The sequence below is a fragment of the Osmia lignaria genome, chromosome 4 (genome assembly GCF_051020975.1).
Source record: "Osmia lignaria lignaria isolate PbOS001 chromosome 4, iyOsmLign1, whole genome shotgun sequence".
NCBI classification, from domain to species: domain Eukaryota; kingdom Metazoa; phylum Arthropoda; class Insecta; order Hymenoptera; family Megachilidae; genus Osmia; species Osmia lignaria.
This window is the reverse complement of record NC_135035.1, coordinates 8,014,376-8,038,901: the sequence shown is the minus strand read 5'-3', so window position 1 is coordinate 8,038,901 and position 24,526 is coordinate 8,014,376. Positions and strand designations below refer to the sequence as shown.

At 38.9% G+C, this 24,526-nt stretch overlaps 3 protein-coding genes and 1 long non-coding RNA gene across 13 annotated transcripts in view; 2 read left to right on the top strand and 2 right to left on the bottom strand.

Annotated features, from left to right (window-relative positions):
* The window catches only part of LOC117603236 (5-hydroxytryptamine receptor-like), a 141,717-nt gene extending 127,774 nt beyond the window's left edge, over positions 1-13,943 (top strand). For 2 of the 4 annotated variants that reach the window (XM_034322187.2, XM_034322188.2), the window contains 4 exons: positions 9,112-9,255; positions 10,264-10,419; positions 10,629-10,789; positions 11,046-13,895. In XM_034322187.2, the coding sequence (XP_034178078.1) occupies positions 9,112-9,255; positions 10,264-10,419; positions 10,629-10,789; positions 11,046-11,532 (948 nt within the window). In that variant the 3' untranslated portion in view covers positions 11,533-13,895. Of the gene's footprint in view, positions 1-9,111; positions 9,256-10,263; positions 10,420-10,628; positions 10,790-11,045 lie in introns of all 4 variants that reach the window. The other 2 variants (XM_076688095.1, XM_076688096.1) reach the window with 2 other exon arrangements.
* Positions 13,944-15,666: 1,723 nt separating this feature from the next.
* Positions 15,667-18,692, bottom strand: LOC117603277 (uncharacterized). Of its 5 annotated transcripts, none has more exons than XM_076688070.1 (7): positions 18,571-18,692; positions 18,371-18,441; positions 17,313-17,466; positions 16,480-16,609; positions 16,309-16,425; positions 16,118-16,254; positions 15,667-15,945 (listed from the first exon to the last, which is right to left on the bottom strand). In XM_076688070.1, exons 1-7 carry the CDS (start codon positions 18,630-18,632, stop codon positions 15,708-15,710), a joined length of 909 nt encoding a protein of 302 aa, XP_076544185.1. In that variant the 5' UTR covers positions 18,633-18,692; the 3' UTR covers positions 15,667-15,707. The 5 variants fall into 5 exon arrangements, with proteins under 5 accessions (XP_076544185.1, XP_076544186.1, XP_076544183.1 ...); XM_076688071.1 differs by having other exon boundaries at positions 16,118-16,251; XM_076688068.1 differs by having other exon boundaries at positions 16,118-16,425; positions 17,313-17,483; positions 18,353-18,441.
* Positions 18,602-24,089, top strand: LOC117603278 (uncharacterized). Its single transcript, XR_004581182.2, has 10 exons — positions 18,602-18,700; positions 18,780-19,134; positions 19,248-19,520; positions 19,622-19,720; positions 19,807-20,237; positions 21,668-21,925; positions 22,025-22,264; positions 22,407-22,792; positions 22,849-23,306; positions 23,951-24,089. It is a non-coding gene; the product is annotated as an uncharacterized LOC117603278 (long non-coding RNA).
* Positions 19,920-24,526, bottom strand: part of LOC117603276 (neuropeptide CCHamide-1 receptor-like) — a 25,814-nt gene continuing 21,207 nt past the window's right edge. For all 3 annotated transcript variants that reach the window (XM_034322261.2, XM_034322264.2, XM_034322262.2), the window contains exons 2-7: positions 22,973-23,437; positions 22,626-22,818; positions 21,982-22,115; positions 21,623-21,796; positions 20,759-21,009; positions 19,920-20,241 (exon numbers count right to left, since the gene is read on the bottom strand). In XM_034322261.2, coding sequence (XP_034178152.1) covers positions 19,920-20,241; positions 20,759-21,009; positions 21,623-21,796; positions 21,982-22,115; positions 22,626-22,818; positions 22,973-23,323 — 1,425 coding nt within the window. In that variant the 5' untranslated portion in view covers positions 23,324-23,437. The remainder of the gene's footprint in view (positions 20,242-20,758; positions 21,010-21,622; positions 21,797-21,981; positions 22,116-22,625; positions 22,819-22,972; positions 23,438-24,526) is intronic.

Genomic DNA, 24,526 nt, shown 5'->3' with positions numbered 1-24,526 from the left:
TCAAATAAAAATTGGGATAGGCTTTGTTTTGTTGCACAATAATCTTACAATCTTTTCCTTAAATTGTACAAGTTTATTTCAAATCCTTTTCGATGTTTCAAACGACAGATACTCAATAGTGTATTACACAAAGAACGTGTAAGGGTGATGAAGGGTTAAAGGAACTCTCGCCTGAAGGGAATGAACTTCCCGTTCTAGTTAGGCGGATCAAACGCGAAACGATCAGGCGGGATGACCTCGATTCCTCGTCGCAAAAGTTTCACTAGCTGGAAAAACGTGGCTAGTGTGCATCTGTATCAAGCGAGATGCATCAACCCTTCCAATACGACAGGAACTTTCAATTCCAATTGTATACCTCGAAGGCTTCCAAGGATCTTCACGGATAACCGTCGGATCCTTTGAAAGCTCTTCGCACACTTTACCGCGGACTCGTTTGCTTTTCTTCCCTCCACTCGCCATTTTCTTCGGCACTGAAACGTTTGCATCGTTCTTATCGAACTTCTCACGATTCGTTATGGATCTCAATGATATTCAGCAGGAAATCTTTGATTGGCCCTCTGCGTGAATTATCCTTGAAATGAAGAATATTAACAAAATATTATTTATTCTATTCAAAATTTAATTTAAAACTTTGATGACTTTGGCAGTTTTCCAAATTTTATCATTGTTGTAAACACTGAGCTGTTAGTTTTTGGGCTTACCTTGGCAAAAGATGAAATTTATTAATAAACTGGTGAATTTGAAGCAGGTGGTTGATGATCGCGTGAATTTACGATTCGATTTGCTGGCTGCTAATACGATCGAGCCAACGTAATCGCGAACGAAAGAGATAACTGGCGGTGAATCCTCGGGTGGAACGGATTCCGGATCGAGGTAAATCTCGTGCACGGTTCGTCGAGCAACTCGCAAGAGGTGACGAGAGAACTTTCAACTTTAGCCACGCTTTTCGAAGGCATTCCATCGTTTCTCCAGAGATAAGTTTTTCCATTCTTTGAAAGCCCTCGATAAATACTCCTAGGTTCTTCGTTCTCATTCAGCAAGAAGATTCTTACGGACGACGATATCTTCTTTCCTATGCTCTCCTCTTTTTTCGACAATGGAACCCTCGGACCGGAAACGACTGGTCGACCTACACGCTTTCTACATTTACATTCAACTTCCACCACGAAATTTGCAGCACCTTGTCCGGGCAACTTTACTGGAAATGTTTGTAACATTTTTTTTTTCTTACCATTGCCTCCCCATGTTATTTTTGTTCTAGTATTCTACTAAGCTCCCGGATAGTTTATCCTTCTTTTTACTTAGAATTTGTACTTGTTTGAAAGAGTTGCAATTTTACTTGTATATTCGTTCTTTCGACCTGGTTTCTTGAGACTCCATTTAAGAAGATTCGGATGTTTCATTTTTAGAACAAGGAATTATAGAACTCATACAAATTTCTCAATGCTTAGTTAATATTTTAGTATAACGATCTCGAAGACAAATGACCGTTTGATGCTCGTGCGAACAGTTTTACGACGAAAAGATCCTGCAGATTTAACGCTATCCCCCGAAGATTTTACGCCAGCCCGTCAAGATAAACGTCTGAACTCGTAAATATCTACGTATATTTTACTTGTTCCGAATTTTATGAAGCTTGAAAGCGTTGGCTTTTAATCTCGGAGCGCGAAGATTTCCGGTTTGAAACCTCTTTCGTGTCATTAAAGCTGACATCTACGGGTGAAATTAAAATGGTGTCGATGGAAGAGGGTATCCATGACATCGCTCTTTTCATCTCTAATTAATTGTCAGATTTTATTTATTTTCTTATAGGTGGACAAATTGAACATATTCGAGCTTCTCTTGCTCATTTTTCCAAGAAGGACGATTTATCCAGTGACCCGACGTTTCTATTTGCGATGCATCTTTTGCGATCCATCGAGCAGGATTATCGATAGGTTCGTACGATTGCTTGACACCTTTCTGCTTGATCGAGTGCACCCTTCGGGTATTCGAAAATGCTTGACCATTCGTTACTTCTCGCGGAAAATTGTGCTGATCGGAATCGCGGAATCGTTTGTCTCGAGGTAACGTATCAAATCGAGCTCGAAATGAAAGTTGAATCGAACGTGACTCGAATTTATAGACGACCCTTACGAAGTGTGCCGCGATTTAATCGAGTAATTAATCTCACTTTGGAGAGGTAATCGTACCCGTAACCGAATCGTAATTGAAAATGGTTGTTTTTTCTAAATTAAATTTTTTCAGAAGAGGGGAAATTAATGAAAATAACTTATAATCAATCGATGAAACGTTTGCTTTTCAAAGAAGGCATTGTTCTTTAAAATAAATGAAAAGCATGAAAGAAGGAATGTAACCTTCCGTCACTAAATTTAACCACAGAAGTGGCTCTTGATAGTCGCGACTCGCGTCACCAGCAGCCTTCTTATTTCTCCAAATCAATATCTCAACAAAATTGTGCTAGTCGAGCTAAGAATCGTTCCATCCAACTTCGCTCCCATCTCCGAGAAATTTTTCTACCCACGGCGACATTCGATTCGCACGTTCTTCGAATTCCGCCCAGGTGTTTGCTGATCGTTGGAATCGAAAAATTGCGAGGACAACGCGATCATCGAATTACCTCGTAGATTCTTTCACTTTCAGCTGACGATTTCAGTTGAATTCTAAAAACGTTTCACAGTGCATACGCGTTCGACGACGTGATCTTCCGTTAACAGCTTGGCCGGAAGTATCAGACTATTGATCGTGGTACTTACGTGGCTTTGCGACCGTTCGTCGGCTGAATACACGCGCGTAGAGAAATATTCTAAAGGGCAAACGAGTGTCGCGATAAAACGAGGATCAACTAGTATTTACCGTCCGTGTTTACGGGAACGGTGACATTTTGTACTCGCAAAGACCCTAACCCTTTACGTTGGCCAGGAACATTGTTCAAAACGTTAATCGAGCATAGGATGCAGTAAACGTACTTCCAGAATTGAAAAAAGTTTCTTCGATCACGTTGCACTTATCGTTAGCATAAAAGTTTTTCCTGGGTAGGAAAGTCCAGATCAGTAAAAAGAAAGTATTTGACAAAATACAGTTGAAACGTTGATTCTGTGAAAGCAAATGTAGCTTAAAACTTGATAAAATACTATCGACTGAATGTGATCCAAGGAACTATAACTTTGTTTTCCTGGAAAAATTCAGTTTCTCGGCACGGTTCGTTGAACACCGTATCGGAAACTAGAGTTGTTTGCAATCTATAAAATCATCTATCGAATAAATGTCGGGAACATAGAAGGATTGTTTCGAGCATAGATTCTCAGCGGCTTTACTCGAAGGAATTGTCGAAAGAAATGGGAGGAGAAAAAAAGGAGGGTAAGAGAGATGGAAGGTGGCGAAGACAAAAGTCGATTGGCTTTCGAAGCTGGATTCCAATACCATGAATGGACTTTTAAGCAGGCGTGCGTCAAACCCCGGCTATATCCCTCTTTCATTCTCTTCTCTTATCGATACCACTTCTAGCCACCTATCCTACCTTATCAGTGAAATCTTTCAACGATCTCGAGAAACAAGATTTTTCTCGAGAAAGCGTTAATTAGCGAGAAATTCACGACTCTCTAGCGTTTAACACGAACTTTCCACAAAAGCGTACGAATTACTCGCTAAATAATTCTCCGGTTCTGAGATTTTAAAAGGTAAAGTTTTTCAGTTTAGAAGTACGGACCGGTTTATTAAAGATGCAAGGTACAGGACGGTTGACAAAGGGGAAGGAAAAAGCTGTGTATTTTTCCAGTACGGTACAATTGAATATTTTAGAAAGTTGGAAGGAGCATAAAATTCTTTGGGGAGACTTTTCGTAGGCGACGGGAAAAATGTTTCGCGCATGAATTGTAGTCCTTTGTAAAGTGCCCTTAATTTCCCGGCCTGTCCAGTTCCCTAGGTAACTTTCAATTATATACCAGGCTTGCTTGTCTCATTTAACCGGCAGCTCTTGATTCAACGAGCCTGGCCTGATTCCGTTTATTCGAGATAGCCGAGGCCCGAGTGCCAGTGGAAATTGAGTTCACTTCAGCCATTTCATACTTAAGACCTTCTTTCGAGGTTGTCCACCTTCGGGGAATAAAGCTTTACTATATTAATCGATGAAAAACGCGATTGGATATGCATAAACAAGACGTGTTAATTTTAAAGATAAATCTACTGACAATTTCGGCACTTGTTGCACGGAAACGCGGCATCGATTTCCACCTTCTCGATTAAAATCTCAGCTGTTTACTTGATTGCGCAACTTGAAAAGTCTGACGAGAATACTCTTAACCTCCACCTTCGATGGCTTTCAATCAGAGCGTACATAATTTATGAAGAAATCAATGACGTTGTTTGCACGAAAGCAATCAATCGAACGTATTAACGTCCATGCATTCATTCAATAGTACCGAGGCTTTCGAGACGGTAATTCAATTCTCTCGATGGTTAAATAAATATCAAATATTCATCATAAACGGATATTCTTTCGGCATAAAATTTCAATAGAAACTTCGTCACGATTTAATGATCGATGTAACGGGTCTCCTCTTGAATCTCAAAAGCTTCCCAATTTTGGACTTGGTCCAGGAACGAACAAGAGACACGTAAATCTACGTGTCGCCAGCTTCAACGGAACAGGAACGACAATTAACCCTTTCGGCACTGTAGTTGCCCGACGCGAAGCGTTTACATTTCAAAATAGCAAGCTTGCAATGGAAATTGGACAATTAACATGTTTACCAGCGGAATGAAAATGGACACGTGTAAGACACGTTGAAGCTATAAATATTTCAACGTTTGATATGAAAGGGTACTGGTACAGTTTCCAGCTGAGATAAAGGGTTAATTGAATCCACGTGGTTGAGACTTTACAGAAAATGGCAAAGTTTCCCAGCGTGACCACGGTTGGTGGAATTCAGATACCGGTATCGATCCTAATCTCCTTACGAGTATGTTGCGCACTGACACGAGCAGATGATTTACGAGGCCGGCCCGTTGTGGCAGCCGAGCCGGAGATTCTATTATACCCGAACAAATGCTTTCCAACCCGTCTACCCAGCTCGATGCCCAGTCTCTTGATACCAGTATTCAGATACCTTATGTTCAACACATTGATGCACGAGCACGGTGTTGCGATTACGTTCACGGCTCCCGATCGTCTTGCTTCATCGTGTAATGGATCTCCGGGAAAGAAGAGGCTCGTCTTGGGAATTTGAACCAGTATACCCTTCGATATGATACCCTTCGTCGATCGTTTCTTGCGAAATACTTAACATGTTTAAGACAGGCGACACGTGGTGCAGAATATTACGAAGGAAGTATCAGTAAGGAGTCGAAAAGGGAGATAGTTAATAAATGGAAGAAGATAAACTTTGAATAGCATTAATATTACAATAATAAAGTTTGAAAATTTACTATTCGTAGTCCTAATTTAGAATTTCAATCGATCAAAATGGTAACTCTTTTGTTATCCTCGTTTCGTGACATAGGGCCATGTATGCTACGTACTGATATTTTAGTTGAAATTGTTACCGTGCCAGTTTACATGTCAGGCTTGTTTAATTCGTGATTTGTGACGAGTCCAAAGGTCGTCCACGACAGTCGGATAGCTGCCTACCTAATTTACTTGGAAATTATTGATGTTACCTTGAATCACGCACGTTCCATTCAATTTGTAAGGAAATAAGGATTCCGAGGTCGATTCTTCGTTAACATCGAACGTGCACAATTTACCATATCACTAGGGAAACAATTTTAAACGTGTTCCAAGGTGATTTAGAACTAAATAAAAATGATTCTAAATGAAAATTAGAAATTAGTGGAAAATACCGACTTTATCAAAGCTAAGTCACTGTCTTCCGCAACTTAAACGGAAGAAGCTTTATTTAGGAACTCGCTTGGTAAGCGACGCGAAGCGCTCTTCAGGGACTCGAAAAATGGGACAACATTTTAAATCAATCGTCTCGCTTAGTGTACCACTTGCCGGCACTCTCGTGATTTAAAATTTCTACGCGAACAGCTTTGAATGGAAGCTGTACACGTTCTATCCGGCTGCCTCTCAACCGGACGTACTAACCATTTTTATTATTTATTACGAATGAATTATTTATCAGAGTCGTATCGCGAAGCCCTTCCTGAATCTTCGTCCGAGATAAATTTCATAGCGAATAAGATTCACGAGTTGACTGTGTCGAAAAGTCGACTGTTTTTGACGTTTTTAATTAAGCCAGACATTTTTAATTAACCGACTTGTAATATCTGAACAAGAGAACAACAGGAGACTGATTTTAATGAGATTTGAAGTATTTAAAGTAATATGAATTTTGTTTCGTTTTTCGTATGGAAAATATATTTTCAGCTAAAAATAAAGATGAGCTTTACAAAAGCTAACGTTTGGGATTTATTGATATTTAATTAACCAAATGATCTTCTTAATTATTGGAAATTTCGTTTTTTACCAAGCTTCAATAACGAATCTGTCATTGGGTAAGAAAATAGGAGTTCTGGTGTCCTTTCAAAAGAAAGTTGTATTTTTTTCTTTTCAATGACAGAAATCTTTCAAAAGATAAATACCTTTTAGTGAACCGCTTTTCCTTTTATTAACCTTCTCTTTTGTTCCGTGCGTCGAGAAAACTCATAAATGTGTGAGCCATTGCATTGTGGTGTCTGCGTTTTCAACCACATGTTGCGATCAGAGTTCCATGGAACGTCAAAGAAATAAGCGATCGTTGAACAATAACTAGGCCAATTGGAAGGGTTCAATCTGGGATCTTTCGCCATAAAGCCGTATTTTCAATCTTTGACCACTTGTTGTAACAACTACTTCGACTTCATTGTTTTCTTCTTGCTTTTGATAAGAGGATTGTGAAAAACAGTTAAATAGAAATTCATATTGCATTCTTAACAAAATAGTTTGAAGCTTGAGTTATGTCGCGTGCAATAGTATAGTGCTTAAAAGTTAAATTGACTTGACGTATAAAAGTGAATCGCAAACAAAAGTCATGAAACACCATCCATTTAAAATGCAATTTTAAACCAGTAGTAATTTATTTCTTAATGGAGTTATATTTTCTGACATTCTTATATCATATCCTGCGTCACTCACAATGTTATATAAAAAATAATTTCACTTGTTAATTGTTAAATAAACAATAGAAACTTTTTTCCAATTACCAGCATTAAAATAAAACCGCTTCAAGCACCTCATTACCGAGCATTGAAATTACTGAAACTTTAAAGAACTGTAATTTCGAAAATATTCAGAATTTCTCCATACAATAATAACCATTAGAACTGGAAAATCTTCTTCTATAAAATAGTATTCCTCATGTAAGCCGTAATCAATAATTGTCTTGGATGTATCAAGATATTCCTTCAAGTACCTCATTATGGCGTATTGAAATTGCTAAAACTTTGCATCACTGTAACTCTGAAGATAATTAGAGCACGGTAATAAAATGACATTCATTATAAAGTGTAGACCTTCCTCTATAAAATGACGTTTAATACAACTTTCTATCTTCATCCGTTCCTAAGATATCGTCGTTTAAAGTTGGACCTAATTTCTCGTAATTTACTATGTTTATCCTTGTCGTGCAGTCGGTCCTCTCTTTCTAACTCTAGACTGACCGAACCTTCAATGATCACGTGACTGCCCATTGACAAGTGAGTCAGCGTATTTTTTACTATTACTACTAGTGACGTACGCACTTCCAGGAAAAAATGTAGGTCACGGCGGTTCCGAGTTACCCAGATGTCATTCATCATTCTCCATGCGATTTTTGCATCCTGCGCCCACCTTTAAACGCTTGTATCTCGGGAACGGATTGAGATATCGACTTGCAACAAAATGCTATTTCAAGGGCAGACTCCCCTCTATCTATCCCGGGCATCTTCAAATAAAATTTTTTATTCCTTTAAGGTGATTTTTATATGCAAACATTGCAAGTCTATTGTATTCAAAAGTATTAGGTGTGCAGCTAAACTCGCAACGTTTTTATATATTTATTAAATATGAAAAATAGTTCCAAATGTCGCATCAAACTCTTAGCTAGAAAATTTTTACTCCTCTAAATTGTTACTGTTATTTTGTAAACCGTGAAGTTTATTCCATGAATTTTTTTAATCGCGTTAAATAAACATGTAAAAGGTTTTATTTAATGATATTATAAATATCTGGCTTTGGTATTATTTAAAAAGGATTATTTCAGCTAGAGTTTATATCGATCGGACAGATAAATCCTACTAAACCGTTGTTTGCAATTTTTTGCTCCATGGAACACGAACACATATTCCTGTATTTATATTTTTACGCTTCGGAAGGAAAGTAAATTTCATGGAAGCTTAAAAAAAGAGGAGGTATATCGATAAATGTGATGAAACGCGCTATTTACATGAACAATATTACCGTTTGCACGTACGATAAATTGGAAATGAGCTTATACCATGTAGTTATCGTTTATCACAGAGAGTACCGCGAGGATTTTCATGTCTACGGAATCTCGTTGATGACCAGATAACTGCTGTTTCGAGCTGTTGTAGTTCCTAGTTCTTCCACTGTCGTGTCCACTATGACGGTAATTTTCATTATGTCGTTTGTTGTTACGACAGTTTCCACTGTACAAGCTTATATTACAATTTGACGACGTTACTCTTTGTTACTGTATTTTCATTTGGATATTTTCCCATGTAGAATTCGCTGTAATTAGACTTCATCTCCAATGTGGCGAAGCAATGCAAAGTGAAATGACGTTTCGCTAATGACTTCGTATTTGTATTTTGAGAAACAAAATGGAAGCATAGTGACTGAATGAAAATTAATTATAATTTAGAAGGTATCGGCCTCTTGGTCCTGAACCTATTATTATAAAAAATTTTTTTAATAAAATTATTTAGTAAATTAATTTTCCACCTCCAATCGAATAACCCGAAACTTTTGAACTATCTTGTACGTAACGTTGTCAGGGTTCGATGCTCGACGACGTCAGGGGTGGTGGTATTCGTTAAAGACACCCTCAGGATCATAGGAGTCGATCGATCGAACGTCGCTACGCCACGTACACACATATATTCTCTAACAGATAATTCCGTTTATTCCAGATAAACTCGGGATGGTCGCTGGGGCCGGAGCTTTGCGACATGTGGACCAGCAGCGACGTTCTCTGCTGCACTGCCTCGATATTGCATCTGGTGGCTATCGCGGTCGACAGATATTGGGCAGTCACCGATCTCAATTATATACAGGTTAATTAACACCGTCGCGGTTCGACAGAGAAATGCAAAATCAAAACTAGAAACCTTAGAACGCTTAGAAATAACAGCATCCTGAATGATATTAGAACAGCAGCTGAAAACAGTCATGTATTGATCCCTGGAATGCAATTAAAGAGGAGAATGCAATTAGTAGGATTATTGCGTGTACAATCGTGAAACTATTTGCTCTTTTTCTTTCCTACAAAACATTCCGTTCGTGCAGAAATATCTTGTTACAGCTGGAGAAAATCAATAATTATATTCTTGTAATTATTGTCGGGTGAGATTAGTATTTTCTAGGATTGAATTTGCACCGAGGGAGTAACGAAGGAACGCGTTTGGAATTATATGTACCATTTGTACCTGACAATCAAGCTGGCTATCCTATCAGTGACAATCAATAGTTAATCGAATCTAAATCCTGCGATATCCTGCTGCCGGTGCCCGCATGTTCCAAATAGTTAGTGCACTGGGATTCGAGACGAGATTTAGATGATATTGTTAGGAAACTAGACATCTCGAACGAATAACGAGCTTAACTATAGTCCAAACTTAATTAAAGCTGAATAATTTCAAATTCCTCCTGGTTGTATTGCTTTTCAGGAATCTTTGCATAATTGTAAAAGATCTGAAAAATAATAATTCTACGAAATTCTCAAAGTTCCACTGAAAATTCTCTTTAAATGAAACTATTATAAATTCAACGCTGATTCGCAGCTTTGTATATTTCTCCTACCTTATATAAATTTATAATCACGTGATTCGCGTTTCTTATCCTGCTGAATCAAGAGAAGGTAGGAAAATGTTAAACATTCAAATTTCTCGTTTGCTGTGTTTCCTCTATATAGAGATATCTTGGTGTTGGAATATTATCCTGAACGCGGGAATATAAAAATGTCTGAAGGGCAAAAGAAGATCCCGAGGGATATGGAACGGGGAGAGGAGAGTCACGGTGGTTCTTGAGTGTGATAGCTGCTGATGGAATTTCTTTACTTCCAGGCGAGGAATCCACGCAGGATCGGTATGTTGATCGTCACCGTCTGGGTGGTGTCCCTAGGAATCTCGTTGGCACCCCAACTTGGTTGGAAAGACCCCGATTATTTAGATCGTATAGCGGATGGAACGTGTCTGGTGTCGCAGGATCCCGCATACCAGGTGAGTGCTTCTTGATAAATCAAAACCATTCTCACATTATTCTATAATTAGTTTAGTCGTAGGAAAGTTTTAATTAAAATTAGATTAACATCTAGTTAAATTTCAATCTCGTGTATCGTTCTCGGTGAAATATGACGAAGTTATAATTCAAAATTAAATTTCTATTTAGAAACGAGGATTAACACGGAGTTCTTTAAAATACTTTGCAGATCTTCGCCACTTGCGCCACTTTCTACGTACCCCTGTTGGTTATTCTATTTCTGTACTGGAGGATATTTCAAGCTGCACGGAAGCGGATCAGGAAGAGACCAGGAACTATCGTGCAACCACCTCGTGAGAGAAGAGGCATCCTTAGACTCGTCACAAGAAGGTTCCACTTCTCAGTCGTTCTGAATAAATACGCGTAACCCGCACTCGTTAGCGGCACGTCTTAAGTTGTTCACCGTTTCTGTGAGGCTGATTCTTGGGCACTGATTAATTACGTCGTCGCGTTTGTTAAGCAACTTCACGAGAGCACTGTATTCCACGAAATTCAAGGAATACCATTTACCAAGGAGTCCATTTAAAATAATTCACTTCAAGATCCTTTCATCTCTATTTCAATTAATTATGTTTAAAATTTTTAGGCCAAGAGAGGAATCGACGGCATTTACCATAACGAGATCCACGCCGGACCACTCGTCCATCTCGCCGGAGAAATCGTCATCGTACAACGGTGCGAACACGACACAGTCGGCTACTGTAACACCATCCACGGTGTCAACGACGACAACCACAACCGTCACAACGGTGACGAACCCTTCCAGCAGCCATTCCACCTCTTCCAGCAAGAGAACACGCGAAACAATCGAGTCGAAGCGCGAGAGGAAAGCAGCGAAAACACTGGCGATAATAACCGGTGCGTTCGTAGCTTGTTGGCTGCCTTTCTTCTTGGTAGCTCTGCTTCGTGCCACCTGCGAAGTCTGTGAGCCACCGGAGCTGATAGCTAGCGTCTTCCTGTGGCTGGGCTACTTCAACAGCACCCTGAACCCTGTGATTTACACGGTATTCTCACCAGAGTTCAGGCAGGCCTTCAAGAGGATGCTTTGCGGTGGTTCTAGGATAATTCGCTGACAGTGGATTTAAATTCGATCGTTTTCCATGCGAGTGCGAGAGTACGAGAAACAGTGATAACGTGTGCGTGGACGTGTGCATCTTGTGTATATAAAACAGTTATTAAGTTAACATTTAATTACTATGAACAGAGCGACGCTTGCCCATTTCTTAAATGGTTCATTTCAAATCTTAAATATTTCTGACAATGATTTGTCATGAAATAATACTTGTTAGACTTTAATAAAAATCGCTGCATAAATATTTGAATACAAAATGCAAGTTGGATGCAAGAATCTCAGACAGTTCATAGTAGTTAAGAGTTAACATGTTCCTCTCCTTTTGGATAGCGTTCAACTATCGTATCACGTACTTAGGCATGCCTTAGAAAATCCGTAGTGTTTTTCATTGAAATTTTCCGCTGGAACGGCAAGTTTGGCCCCGAAAGTCTACGAGCAGCCAACGTTCCTCCAGGTCAAAGTTACCCTCGAGGAGTTTCGCTCGTGAATGGATTTTTTCCAGAACACCACCTCTCTCGAGGGTGACTCGACATTGTTTCGAGGCGATTGTTCCTAAGATAGCGTTACCTTACGAAAGTTCTCTTCGAAATAGCTACATTCTCTGATATGTCTATGATAAACACTTAACTTGCTACCGTTTAGCTACCACTAAAGGGAAGAGGAGATGAGGCCAATTTCGAGCGGACGAATCAAGGAGAACGTGATTGAAAATGTGGAGAATATTTATGGTGACCCAGTTGATCCTACGAGATTATTAAAATTGCCATTGGTTATTCAATAATTTTAATTACGATTTAGATTTATGAGAGGGAAACTGATAATATTGTCTCTTGTTATTTCAATTTAGGTAAAAACAATATATTTTCATCGTTTGTACGAGCCATAGCGATGCACTTTCTAAGACGAAATCATCCTTCGAAGTTGTGTAATCCTGAAATTAATTTGCATCTCTTAGAGGATAACGTTTCAAGGATTAATTAAACTTAATTGCTTGGTTCCCGGTTGCTTGATCCGCTCGAAAGCTCGCCGATATAAATACGTATACGCAACACCTATCGTGTACAGATGTATAAACATTCATTTCCTCCGTTGCTGCTCACGAAACCACTGCGATTGTCATTTTAAAGGTAAATCATTAATAATAAACTTAGACGTCGACGTATCGTTGTCGATTTCTCTTTGTCGAAACGTAAGCGTAGCTCCCGACGATTATTCATCGATTTCATGCGAATCTTCTACTGTAAATAATATGATATTTCTATAGTTACTCCACACAGTATCGACGAAGTTCAATAAAAAGAGGCAGAGATCGATCCAGTTTGAGCCACGAGTTCGCATCGTTGTTCTCGAACAGCAAATCACTGAAATTCTGCATTTCTGTGTCGCGTAAACACGATTTATTTTCTTTTTAATAAATTAAAATGCTTTAAATAGGCAAAAAAGTATTTAACAAATAAGAAATTTTCAATATTAACGTAATAATTCTGTCATTTTTTCAAAAAATGAAACATCGAATGATTGTCTCAAGACACAGAAATGCGAATTGAATCAACAAAAAGAAAGAAGTTGAAGAAGGAAAATATACTAAGTGGCAGTAGAAAAAGGATACGATTTTCCAGCGATTCGATTAGCTTAAGGCTGCGTCATTTTTTCGACGATGCAATATTCTAGAGAGGATTGTTGTTCGTTTCGTGTTCGACAACGAATCGCGTTTAAGAGAATACGTACGTTCTGAAATAAAGAAAAAGAAGAAGCGAATGAAGAAAACAACCAGTACGTTTACAACGATGCTTCGTATGTATATTTCATTGCAATCACTGATGTAAATAAATGCAACAGTTTCAAAACGATAAGCTGAACCATTCAGCTGACGTTAACTCGACATTCTGTGCTTTCTTGTTCACCGGACATTCAATTATTTATGTTTGTTAACAGAACTTTTTATTTATTTTTAGATAGACAGAGATTTATTGATTTGAATATACATATAGGGAAGTCAGGTATAGAGTGTAATAATGATCAATAATCTACAACGTTGTTATTATAGGTGTGATAATTAGAATGGTTATAATTATTATTTTCTACGTGAACGCTATGTAGTTGCTCAAACAGTGTCGATGTTATTATAGTAACGATATTTGCAGCAATGTTCGAATCACTGGTTGGGAAATACCATCACCATCACTTCTAATCAACACTGATAAAATGAACAGGTTTTAATTAAAATCAATATTTATTATTTCCAAATTCTCCCCAATAAAGATCAGATGATTAAAAATAACATTAATTTTCCGTAGGACAATATTGTTGGTGGAGTATGGAGAAATATTTTCAAAATTCATTTACCAGGTTGCAATTAATTTTATGGAAATCAATGAGCAGAAAATATTCATTTTAAATTCATTGAAGCGTTGTGGTATTATTATCAGTTCATCAAAATTTCTGTGTAATTAGCTGTTTGTAATTTCTCGCCAGATATGAAGTAATTAATTTTCTTTTAATATATTTTCATTTATTTTGTAGATTTCGATCCGCAATTTTCACTCGTGGAAAATGGAGAAAAGCTGCTCGTATTCATTGAATTCTCAATATTTTTCTGTTAAAGTATCTTTTACAATTTCAATAAAAGCGAGTATTTCTCGTCTGTGTGGAATGGCTAGAGTGATATCAACGAACAGGAACGCTTTCGCGGATACATGCGTGGACTTCTATGAATATGCATGTGGCAATTGGCCGAGAACACATCCAATTTCAGGTGGGAAGCTTTCATAGAAAATGTAACTGATCCGGAAAACGAGAACAAACGAAATATCCAGGGTAAGCTTCTTCTTCTTTTTTTTTAGCAGGGTTTTATTGAATGAGACCACCCTTGCAGAATAATTAACGATAAGTAATTGCACAGAATTCTTATAAAAATAGAATAGTTCCATTTTAAAAAAGAAATTAGAATTTAATTTTAAATTCCTTAGTAAATGTTTCTTTTAGAAATACATTTCCAGAACAACGTTTAATACTTTCCAAATACTTTCCAATTCTGTTATTTAAAAATATTATTTTATCAATTTTTCCAATTTTAAACAAATGTGCAATTTAAAAATTGAACCACTGGCGGCATCTCCGCAAGGGTAGTGAAGCTGCGATTGAAATTCTGATAATTTTTATCACAGGGTGATAAAGCTGTATCATTTCTAGGAAAAGTAGGTATCCTTGCATCACATGCGAGGTGTAAAATAGATTAATCATCTTAGGGAAATTCGTGTCTGAAATACCGACGTAGCCTAATGGTCCTATAAATTACATCAAGGCTACAGGATCGATGGATCCTTTCAAGGAAAGAAAATAGACAGGTGTTAGTTCAGGATGATTGATATTATCACAAAGGAAAATGTTAGAAAATAAATGGAATTTTAATTTGAACAGGAATCGTAGCGCTTAGCTCGATATCGTATTCTAAAAGTTATCTTTAGAAAACGATATCGATTACCAGGTCACACCACGTGGAGGCTACGATAGTGACCCGCCCTAACACCTAATCCTCACCACCCACCATGACAATTACCCCGTCTATCAAGCTTTGGCAATGGGATAAACGGGTCATGGTAAGTAGCTTCTGGACCATAGCATGATAAATCTATCTTACACCTCCTCTCTGGCTTCATCGCGAAATTTCTTACGAATTCTATAATCCGGATACGTTTTCAAATTAAAGTTTCCAATTCTTCAAACTTTTCGGTCGAGGTTTGTGTACTTCGGGCCTGCTTCGAGCACATGAATTTGTACGCATTTACTGTCTGGTCTCGTTGGACGGGGTATAACATTGGAAAAGTAAAGAAGATCTAGTTCCCCTGGTACCAAAGAGATACCGCTAAATGACTAATACTATCTCAGTGCCCATCGATTTCAATTATTTAAACACTTCAAGCAAACCGTGGTGCCATTTTTCGAATTACATCGCGAGAGTAAAAGATTCTACTAATTAGAAAAGTACAAAAGTCATTTATTTTACTTAAAAAACGCTATCTCGCTTTTCGTTATCTTTGACGCTTATTGTAAGATGGCGATAGCAGCACTATTTCAAAATCATGGAATGAGAGTTTCAAAGTAAATTTGCAGTGGTTGTATCAAGTTATACGATTTATTTCATGCGAATAAAATTCCAAAAGTTTGAGTAACAGATCAAATAAAAGGAATAGAGTTAGAACGTTTCGTTTGCAAATCTGTTTCCGACAGAACTGGTATGACATCTAAAGCTCCGTTTTCCTCGACACTCGGCCTCCTGAAGAATAGTTCCCTCAACAATATACTTTCAGTTGACGCTACTTCTAAATCATTTCTCCTCTTTATTCGTACCTTTTGCGAACGACTCGAGGTGGATTCTTTATCGCATTCTTCCTGAACGCTTTTCTTATCAAAACTGAAATAATTAATATTATAGAAAATTTTTAAATACCAAAGGATACTTCTATTATATTTTTCAAAAGTTTTAATTGAGTTTCTCAGGATGAAAGGTAGAAAGAAGATAAAATCTAAAAGAATCGTCACGATTTTATCCTCTTAAGTATACTATAGTAATAAAATCTTCTTACAGTGCTATCTCTGATAGATCGGTTTGACAAGCTCGATGAACCATCTCCACCGCGTTCTTACATCTCTCCAATCTCTCCGCTTCAAGTAGCTCTTTTGTTCTTTGAAACTTGCCCCTCAGGGTATTGCTTTCTGTCTGCTTTTCAACGAGAACGTTTTGTAACATGGATTTTTCCCGCACTAAATCTCTTACTGTTTCGGTGAGTTCTAAAAATTGTTTCTCCTGCGCGGCGATCTGTCGTGTCAGTAGCTCGAGAATTCGGGAAATTCGAGTCTTCAATTCGTTCGTTTCCCCTTGTGCTTGGTTCAACTGTTGAAAGAACCAAATCAGAAAGGATTATCTAATTAATCAGGTTTTAATTACCTGATATTCCAATTGTTTCTTCTCTGTTTCTCGACGATCCAGCATCATTTGGTACTGATTCTTCATGGCCTCCTTCTCAGATTCACTGACAGCCAATTCAGACTTCGCGTTTCGCATCTCCTTGGTGCACCTGCGTGAAAAACACCTACAAGTTAAATAGTTTAAAAAAAAAAAAGAATAATCAGAATTTCCCTACGGGGCTTCAAGCGAAAATTGCAACCACAGTCTAATTTATTTTCTCTCTCTGGTTCGACCATTGAGCAAGGTTTCCTATTAGAAACTCGGTAACAGGGGGTGAAAATTAATTTATTACATAAAAATCGGACATCCGTTCAACTCTCGGGTGAATAAAAAATATTCTCAATTGAAAGAAAATTGTTTAACAAAGTGTAATCGGAAACGATTCGCGTACACAAATCGTCGAAGGATAATCTCCATTTAATTCTTCGTGTTCGAACAACGAATGGAATCGTTCCCAACGGCTATTTCAACTCGTCGGTAAGCCGAACACGAATTACATGATCAAACTTTTAATAGCTAGCAGGAATTCATGCTAATCGTTTCTCATTATAAGTTTCTTCGAATTCAATGAATCATTGATCCTCTTATATGATGGTTAATAACAATGTGTATTGTTGTCGATAAAATTTGATAGGAGTAATTATGGAGCAAAAGGGGTCATTCTTAATTCTGTTACAATTATACGAGACCACCTGTGGCAGTAAGCACACAAAAAGGAAAAAGTCTGTTGCCAGATGTGGCAACCAGTAAATAAAAGGGAAAATTTCTATAGAATAAAAAAGCATGAAATAGAAAGGGTGTACAGTGTTTACTTGATTAACTGCTTAACCAGCTGGGCTATCCTTTTCCTGTCTGCTGGACAGAGATCTTGGATATGAGGAAACGAAGCTGTGTTCTCTTCCCCATCTGTGGTCACTCCTCTGCATTTCGAGCAGAACTCCTCGTCGGCCTTCACCTCCTCGCTCTCTGTCGAGATCGTTTGTCTGCTCGAAGATTAAACATTTACTGCGTTTCCCTTTATTACCGGAAACGGATGGACACTACGCTCGTCCGACTAACAATGAAACCGCATCATCGAGAAAGTGGTTTCGTTGTCCGAATCGGGGAGAAGTTTGCAAGGAAGTGACTGATGGAGATGAAACTCGGTGAGAAAGAGTGGATTCGGAATGTGAAATTTATTTTATCTTTCAACGCGGTGGAAGTTTTCACGGACACCCTAAAATTAATCAAAAATTCGTGAATATTTCGGCGTGAACGAACAAGCGAGAGAGTAATTCGTACATTCCGAAGCTCGCCGATGAAATGGGAATTTCACACATATTTCTCGGTTAAAGCGAATAAACCGAGGAGATCCGAATTTTGAAGCTGACAATTGAATCTACGAAACGGGAATTTTTCCTGTACTTCTGATGTGAATGGAAATACTTGTGGACATCTCACAGTGTTCCCAGAATGTGCTGATTCGAAGCTTTAATTGACTCGTTAATTAGCAGGCAACGTCTCAAGAATGTGTTAATCTCTGAAGCTTAGATTTACTTTAATTACTTTTCACACCTGTGTGAGCAATTTCACCGAGTATCAGTTCGATCAGTTACCAGTATCGTTATATAATAAATTCGATAAAATACACAAAGTAGTGCTTAAAAATTTGCAGCATACTACAAAAGAATTTGAAATAAGAAGTGAACCAAGCAGCATCGATCTCGCGAAGAAAGCTCAATAATTAAACTCCCGAACTTTAAACGATGAATGGAGAATTTATTTCTCAACGTTAATCGAAGCACAGGAAGTACTATGGTGAAACAAGTTCTTCTGGAAATTTAACCTAGTTATTTAACAATACTGGGATTACTTCAGTTCGACCACGGACCTTCGTCGTCGCGGTGCATGTGCTCGTACTCCTGGACGATCCTCAGGGTACGTTGATGGAGTCTCGCTAATCTGTGCAGAAAATTCACTTGTGTAAAATCTTTAGACAGAGATTCATGATCACGTACAACGAAACTATCTCCTAACGACTGAAAAAGAAAACAAACGAGTACTAAAGGAGAAGCGACATCTACCATCTACCTTGTACTCCATTTAATATAAGAATTCATAAGCGAACCGTCGTCGTACTCGTTTGAATACATGTTTGGCTGACATAGTTCTCGGTCCCCGGACAGTCATGCAACTAGAATGCTGTTACGAGCGTCGGAAGGTCAGAAGTAGATGAGATTTTGAATGGACGAGTGTGCAGCGTCGACAAATCCCTGGTGAAACGATTCTCTGCTGTTCAGGGAATGCTTGATATCTTCGAGGATAACCCCTGCCGTGTCCTGAAGTTGAATTTATGGCGCTTTTTAAAAGGACACCCCGTTCCTGGAGAGCAGCGTCGACGAGTTTCCAAGGATTTCGATCTCGATCGTTGGGAACCGACCATGAAACACCGCATCGCTGGCGATGTTGAACGAAAAATATTGTACCATGGCGACGGAGTGAAAGAGAGAAATTGCTGGCGAATCAAAATCGAATTAAACGGTGAGCCGATAGGGAACACGCAGATCGAATAAAGGGGAAGAACCGAAGCATCGATGTCCATCGATCACGATCGACTTTATTGGAATTTCATTTAGACAAAATAGCAAATGAACGGTATTAAAATTGCGTTAGTGATTTCATGCAGATAGAATTGATCAAAATTTTATATTAAGGTAAATATTTTCAATTTGAAAAGTGAATAATAATTTGACATAAATATTCCACAGAATAGCAAACACTTTTGAGAAGCATTGTGTATTGCACAAGAAACATATCCGAACATTTATTTGATTTACAGAAAAAGTTTGAGCACCGTAATAAACAATGCTATTTCTCATCCCAATAGTAAATATTATTCACTGCAGAATATACACTGAGTGTTTTATGAAGTTATTTATCACCACCAATCTATACGTGTTCGAACTACGAACAAACTGTTCGAATACTTTTCTCTACCAGTCAGATATTTTATGTGGAAAAGGAAATATGAAAACAACAAGGTTCGATGTCTAAATTTTATTCACAAAATGAATGTGCTTTGAATGTACACTTACGTGCCACATCGATTCGATTTACAAATTGCTTCCGTGTCTAATTCTAGATTCGACGATTGGTGCATCGAGAAGAAATCAATGATAATCACAAAATGACAGATGATATTCCATCCTGATGTTCATCGAATTCCATAATCTTAATCTAAGTAATATTAATTAAAAATAATTACTCACACTTTTTCTTGCTCTTCTTTTACATTCATTCAAATTTCAACACTTTTTCATTTCACAGTATGAGGTAATCGTTCGAGAAATGATCACAGTTTATTCAACTCAATCAACGAAGTCCTCGTTCACTTAAAAAGACAAAATAAATTACCAGCTATCAAGGAATCGCTGAATCGTTCAGTCCTTGGATTTTAACGAGCAATCGTGATTGATGGGCGGTTCGATGGTCGAATTTCGATAACTTCTCGGATCATCATCAACGCCATTTGGACACGCGGTTAAACTAATGGTCGTCTCTTGTTCCTTGCTTGGAAGGCTGGCCCTAACGTCATTACCAAGGATGGACATATGCACGGTGCTTCGTTGTCCTCGACGAGAATCACCCATGTACCTTTTAGAGCTCATCAACGTGATACTTTGACCCCGACCCCGTGAACTCAGGTCTGATGAACGACGTTGTCGTCTGCGAATCCTCCTCGGCACGCAACAAAGCAGGTACCTTTGACAAAGTTCATCTCCCTTTAACAATTAAACTTCACCGTTGTTCGGAATATGTATAACCACCCCATTTCAAATTACCAGAACTTAATTAGCTAGAGCTACCACTTCGAAGACTACGTTCAATTCAAACAATTAATTTAAAAAATCAATTTCGATTTAATGATCCTATTTTGGACCAGATTGGACTTCGATATACCGTATAAAATGACATCGCAATAACGAGCAATTTTGTCAAGCTTTAAAACGTGACGGGACACCGCGTGACAAATTAATTGTTTCGCATCGCCAATTGATTTTGCCTGGGCATTGATTGCCCATAAATTTTCATCAAATTCCGTGGTATTTATAAAAGTACCACGTGGGTCGATTCGATACTTTAGCTTGAAATTAGAGTGTTCATTAACGCTTGGTTAAGCGGTTTAATTGAGCGTAGCTGGAAGTTGCAAGTATCGGATCCGTTTATAAAATTCGAACGTTCGAAGCGTGAAAAATCGTGTCTGAGTTGATTGAATTACCTGTCGAAGTATTTCCTGAACGTGCCGCTCACCCAATACAGAGCTATGGGGTTGATGCAACTGTTGATGAACGCCAGACAAAAGCTGAGTATTCGAAAATAATGCCAGACAACGTTGTAATCATCTTGTGCCGACGGGTGAATGTAAAACCACAGCATGAACACGTGCTGAGGGAGGAAACACACCGCAAAAACTATCACGAATGTCATCACCATTTTCGCTACCTTCTTTCGTGCTTTCACTTGTCTCACCTGAAATCAAACGATAAGAACTTTCGTAATTACCGACCAGACAAATAATAGCGAAGGAGAAAGCTAAGTGTCAAAGTCGAAGCGTTAAATTTTAATTCCTTTTCTACTGCTCGAACTTTGATCCCGCGTTTAATGGAAACTTCCAGCGACGTGATCTCTAATAAACCAGGAAAGGTGTAAAGTTCCTGCGGCAATGGTGGAGAAAATTGAGAAGAATCAATGGATTCCACGAGCTCTTACGAAAGTTGATACTCGCTCGTCGAGTTTGATGGGATCTGTAGGTCGTTATAGTTGTAAGAAGTTTGCCAATCTGTTCGCGTGGCAGTTCAAATTTGAAGATTTTACAAACGACCAGGTGGAAAGGGCCTCTTTAATCACACAGAAATTATAATTGATGCTCGCAGAAGCACCGATAAGAAAAGTCTGAATTACTCTGCTCCGTATAAAAATTTAGGTTGAGCTTAAAAACTGAAAGTGCAAAGTTGCATGTTACCATTTTTTTCTTTTTTGCAATTAAACACGTACGCTGCCTTAAAATAAAAAATGCCACAAAGACGTAGCTGTCACAAAGAGCCTCTTACATTTAAAAAAAAAAAATATTCAAAAGACTCACCTGACCCTGCATCTCTCCAGGTATATTTCTGGTACTTCTCACCAGGTGTCTGGCCATCAGAATGTAAAAAACGGCGATGATGGTAAGCGGCGTCGCATAGTAGATGAAGAAACGACAGACGACGATGGTTTTAGGATATCTCGGGCCGAACTCTTCCCGGAATGGATAGCAGGCCTTCAAAAACACGCGTCAAATTCAAGAACTTTTTGCCGGGCGAAAGCAAAGCGGGGAACTTATATTCGTGTCTGAGACACGATTTTCCCGGTTGCCGGAGAGAAATGACAGGGGCAAACGAATTGCAAGGTAAAGATAACGATCGATAAAGATAGCGATAAATATAATTGTCTTATTAAACTCACGCGAAAGGTCACGTTCCTGTTCACCCGGAATACTTTGATGTAGGAAAAAGAAGCTGGAATGGCACACAGAATGGCTAACAGCCAAATCATCGCAGCAACGATGATCGCGAAACCCGTTGCCTGCCTCCCTGTACCTTGAACAATAAAACGTGCAATCGAGACGTAACATCCGTGCTGTTCTGCCGATACGTATTCCAGTTTTCGTTTACGACACCTGAAACGTTCCGTTTACGAGTTGCCACGGTTCAAATATCGAAAGGGAAACATTGCAAACTCAAGAAAGGTTTCAGAAATAATTCAAAAAATAACAATTCTGCAGCGTGCATAAACGGAAATGCTCGAATTGTTTCAATTCATAATAGAAATTTTGAAATTCTCAAGATATGCTTCTGAATTACAAATTTTCCTCTTTGTTCTGTTCTCAGAAAATGCTGCACGGAGTTAAAGAGGATCAGCTCGTAACAGTTCATTAATCATTGAAACGAGCGTCATTAACGCTACTCGAAACACAAAACGAAGATTTCTTTTTATCTGACAGAGTAAACGTTGCTGGTGTTTGCTCGGCATTAATTTACAATCGTTCCGCATAGTCCTTTTCCGGCACTTGATTCGAAAAATCCGAGGATGAAATTAAAGCATCATACCGGTGGCGTGGAGTTTCCTCATCGGATCCACGATAGCGAAAAATCTGTCCGCCGAGAGTGCCGTTAATGTGAACACCGAGACCCCGATGGAGATGTCTTTGGCGCACTCGGAAACTTTGCAAAGCACCAGCCCGAAGGGCCAAGAGTCTAAAATGTAGACGGTGAAGGTAAACGGCACGCACGTAACTATCACCTGCAATGCATTGTTGAGGAAATTTTTCAGATAATGGAAGAAACGACAGGTGGAGCAGACTGTGGGGTGGGTGAAACGGATAAGGCAAAGTCTGCTCCATAGTATTCGTAAGATGAAATAAGATGTAACTTGTAGAATAACAATGAACACGTGCCAGGAGATCTCCAAGCGCCAGGGAGAAAACATAAATATTAGGAACGTTCCTCATGTTTCTGTGTCGGAGTATAGTGAGCACCAGCACCCCGTTTCCGGTTAGCCCGATCAGCAATATAAGTAGAAACACCACCGGCACGATATACGTCTCTGGTCGTTCGCGATACGGCGTGTACTCTTCCTCCTTGTTGTCATCCTCCTTCAGTATCGTATCATTGATCACCTCGTACACGCTTCCTATGCTGGAATACTTGGTGGCCGATGATATTTCCGACGTCACCCTGAGGATCGACGACGTGGACGGTACTGTCCATGAATCCAACGGTGATACCGTGGTAAGGGCTTTGAACATGGTTTCGTTTTACCCTGGTGTCTGGTCCCGTTTGTTCCAATAGAATTCGTAGTAGCGTTTCACATTTTGATGGTGTGCCGGCGGTGGCCAATGGCCGCGGACGGTTTCACGGGGCTGCAAATGGAAAAAGAATCCGCTAGTTAGCACGAGTTAGCGGCAAATGGGCTGGAACGAGGGTAAATGGGTAAATAATTCCCGGATACGTGGAGGAACGTGAACCGGGGGAAAATTGTATCAGCCTCGCGTATTTTTAACAGAACGATCGGAAATCGTTGAAGCGCGCCGAGAAGGTCGTGGGTATAGAGATCCTGTTCGAAGAAGCTTAATGAGAAAGGTGGATTCTTTGCAACAGTTCGCGATCGCTTAATGAGAGTTCCGCTTCTTGTGTGTGCGCGCTTTATACGAAACCTTATCGATAAACTTGCGATGCAAAGAGCAAAATGTGCACCGCTGCTACGTGACCTCATTAACGGGGACCTGACGATTCCTCGGATGTTTCCTTCTTTTTTTTTTTTTCTTTGTATTGTGCGCGACAAATACCGAGGAAGCTGCAAACGACTCGCTTCGAGGCTTGTAATACCATCTTTTCCATTCTTTTAATACCATTTATTATAACTTCTTTTCTAGAGAGACTGTGAGCTTGCGGTGTAGACGGTTCGTTAATATTAGCATCTGGTAGGATGTCTTTAAAGTAACACCTTGGCCTTTTGTGCACGAAATCTCCTTTTGACTGCGTTTGATGGAGGAAACGGATGGTGTACAGTGGGTTTTTATAGAATTACTGAACCTCGTAAAGAGGCCTCCCTTCTCGAGCTTCGTAGCTTCTACTGAAAGTGGTCGTTATACGTTGATGCCACTTTCATGATGTAATATGGACCCCTCGTTAAACTCCTAATGAAAGTAGCTACATAGATAATGTAACATTGTTTCAAGAACAGAATCTCAGATTTTTGTAATAGAATTTTTATTCCTAACTTCAGAATCTGCTATAAATTTTAAAATTTGGAAGGTGTTAACAAAGCATTTCAATTTCTCAGTGAAAAGCACTGAAACACCTTTTTCGAAGAGAAAACTAATTTAATATAAAAAAACGAGGTCTCCATAAAATCATCCGGCCAGAGTTTCATCCCGTAAGTCGCAGAAAAAGGAATACACTTAAGCATTTCCCGGGGCGAGACTCTTTCGCAAGCTGCATAATGCTAA

Excerpts from the sequence above, each read along its gene's own strand:
- LOC117603277 (XM_076688067.1), bottom strand. The coding sequence starts at position 18,632 with ATGTATTCAAACGAGTACGACGACGGTTCGCTTATGAATTCTTATATT. Across the intron at positions 18,442-18,570 it reads TATATTAAATGGAGTACAAG|ATTAGCGAGACTCCATCAAC; the intron begins GTAGATGGTAGA and ends TTTTCTGCACAG. Across the intron at positions 16,426-16,479 it reads AGAAACAATTGGAATATCAG|TTGAACCAAGCACAAGGGGA; the intron begins GTAATTAAAACC and ends TTCTTTCAACAG.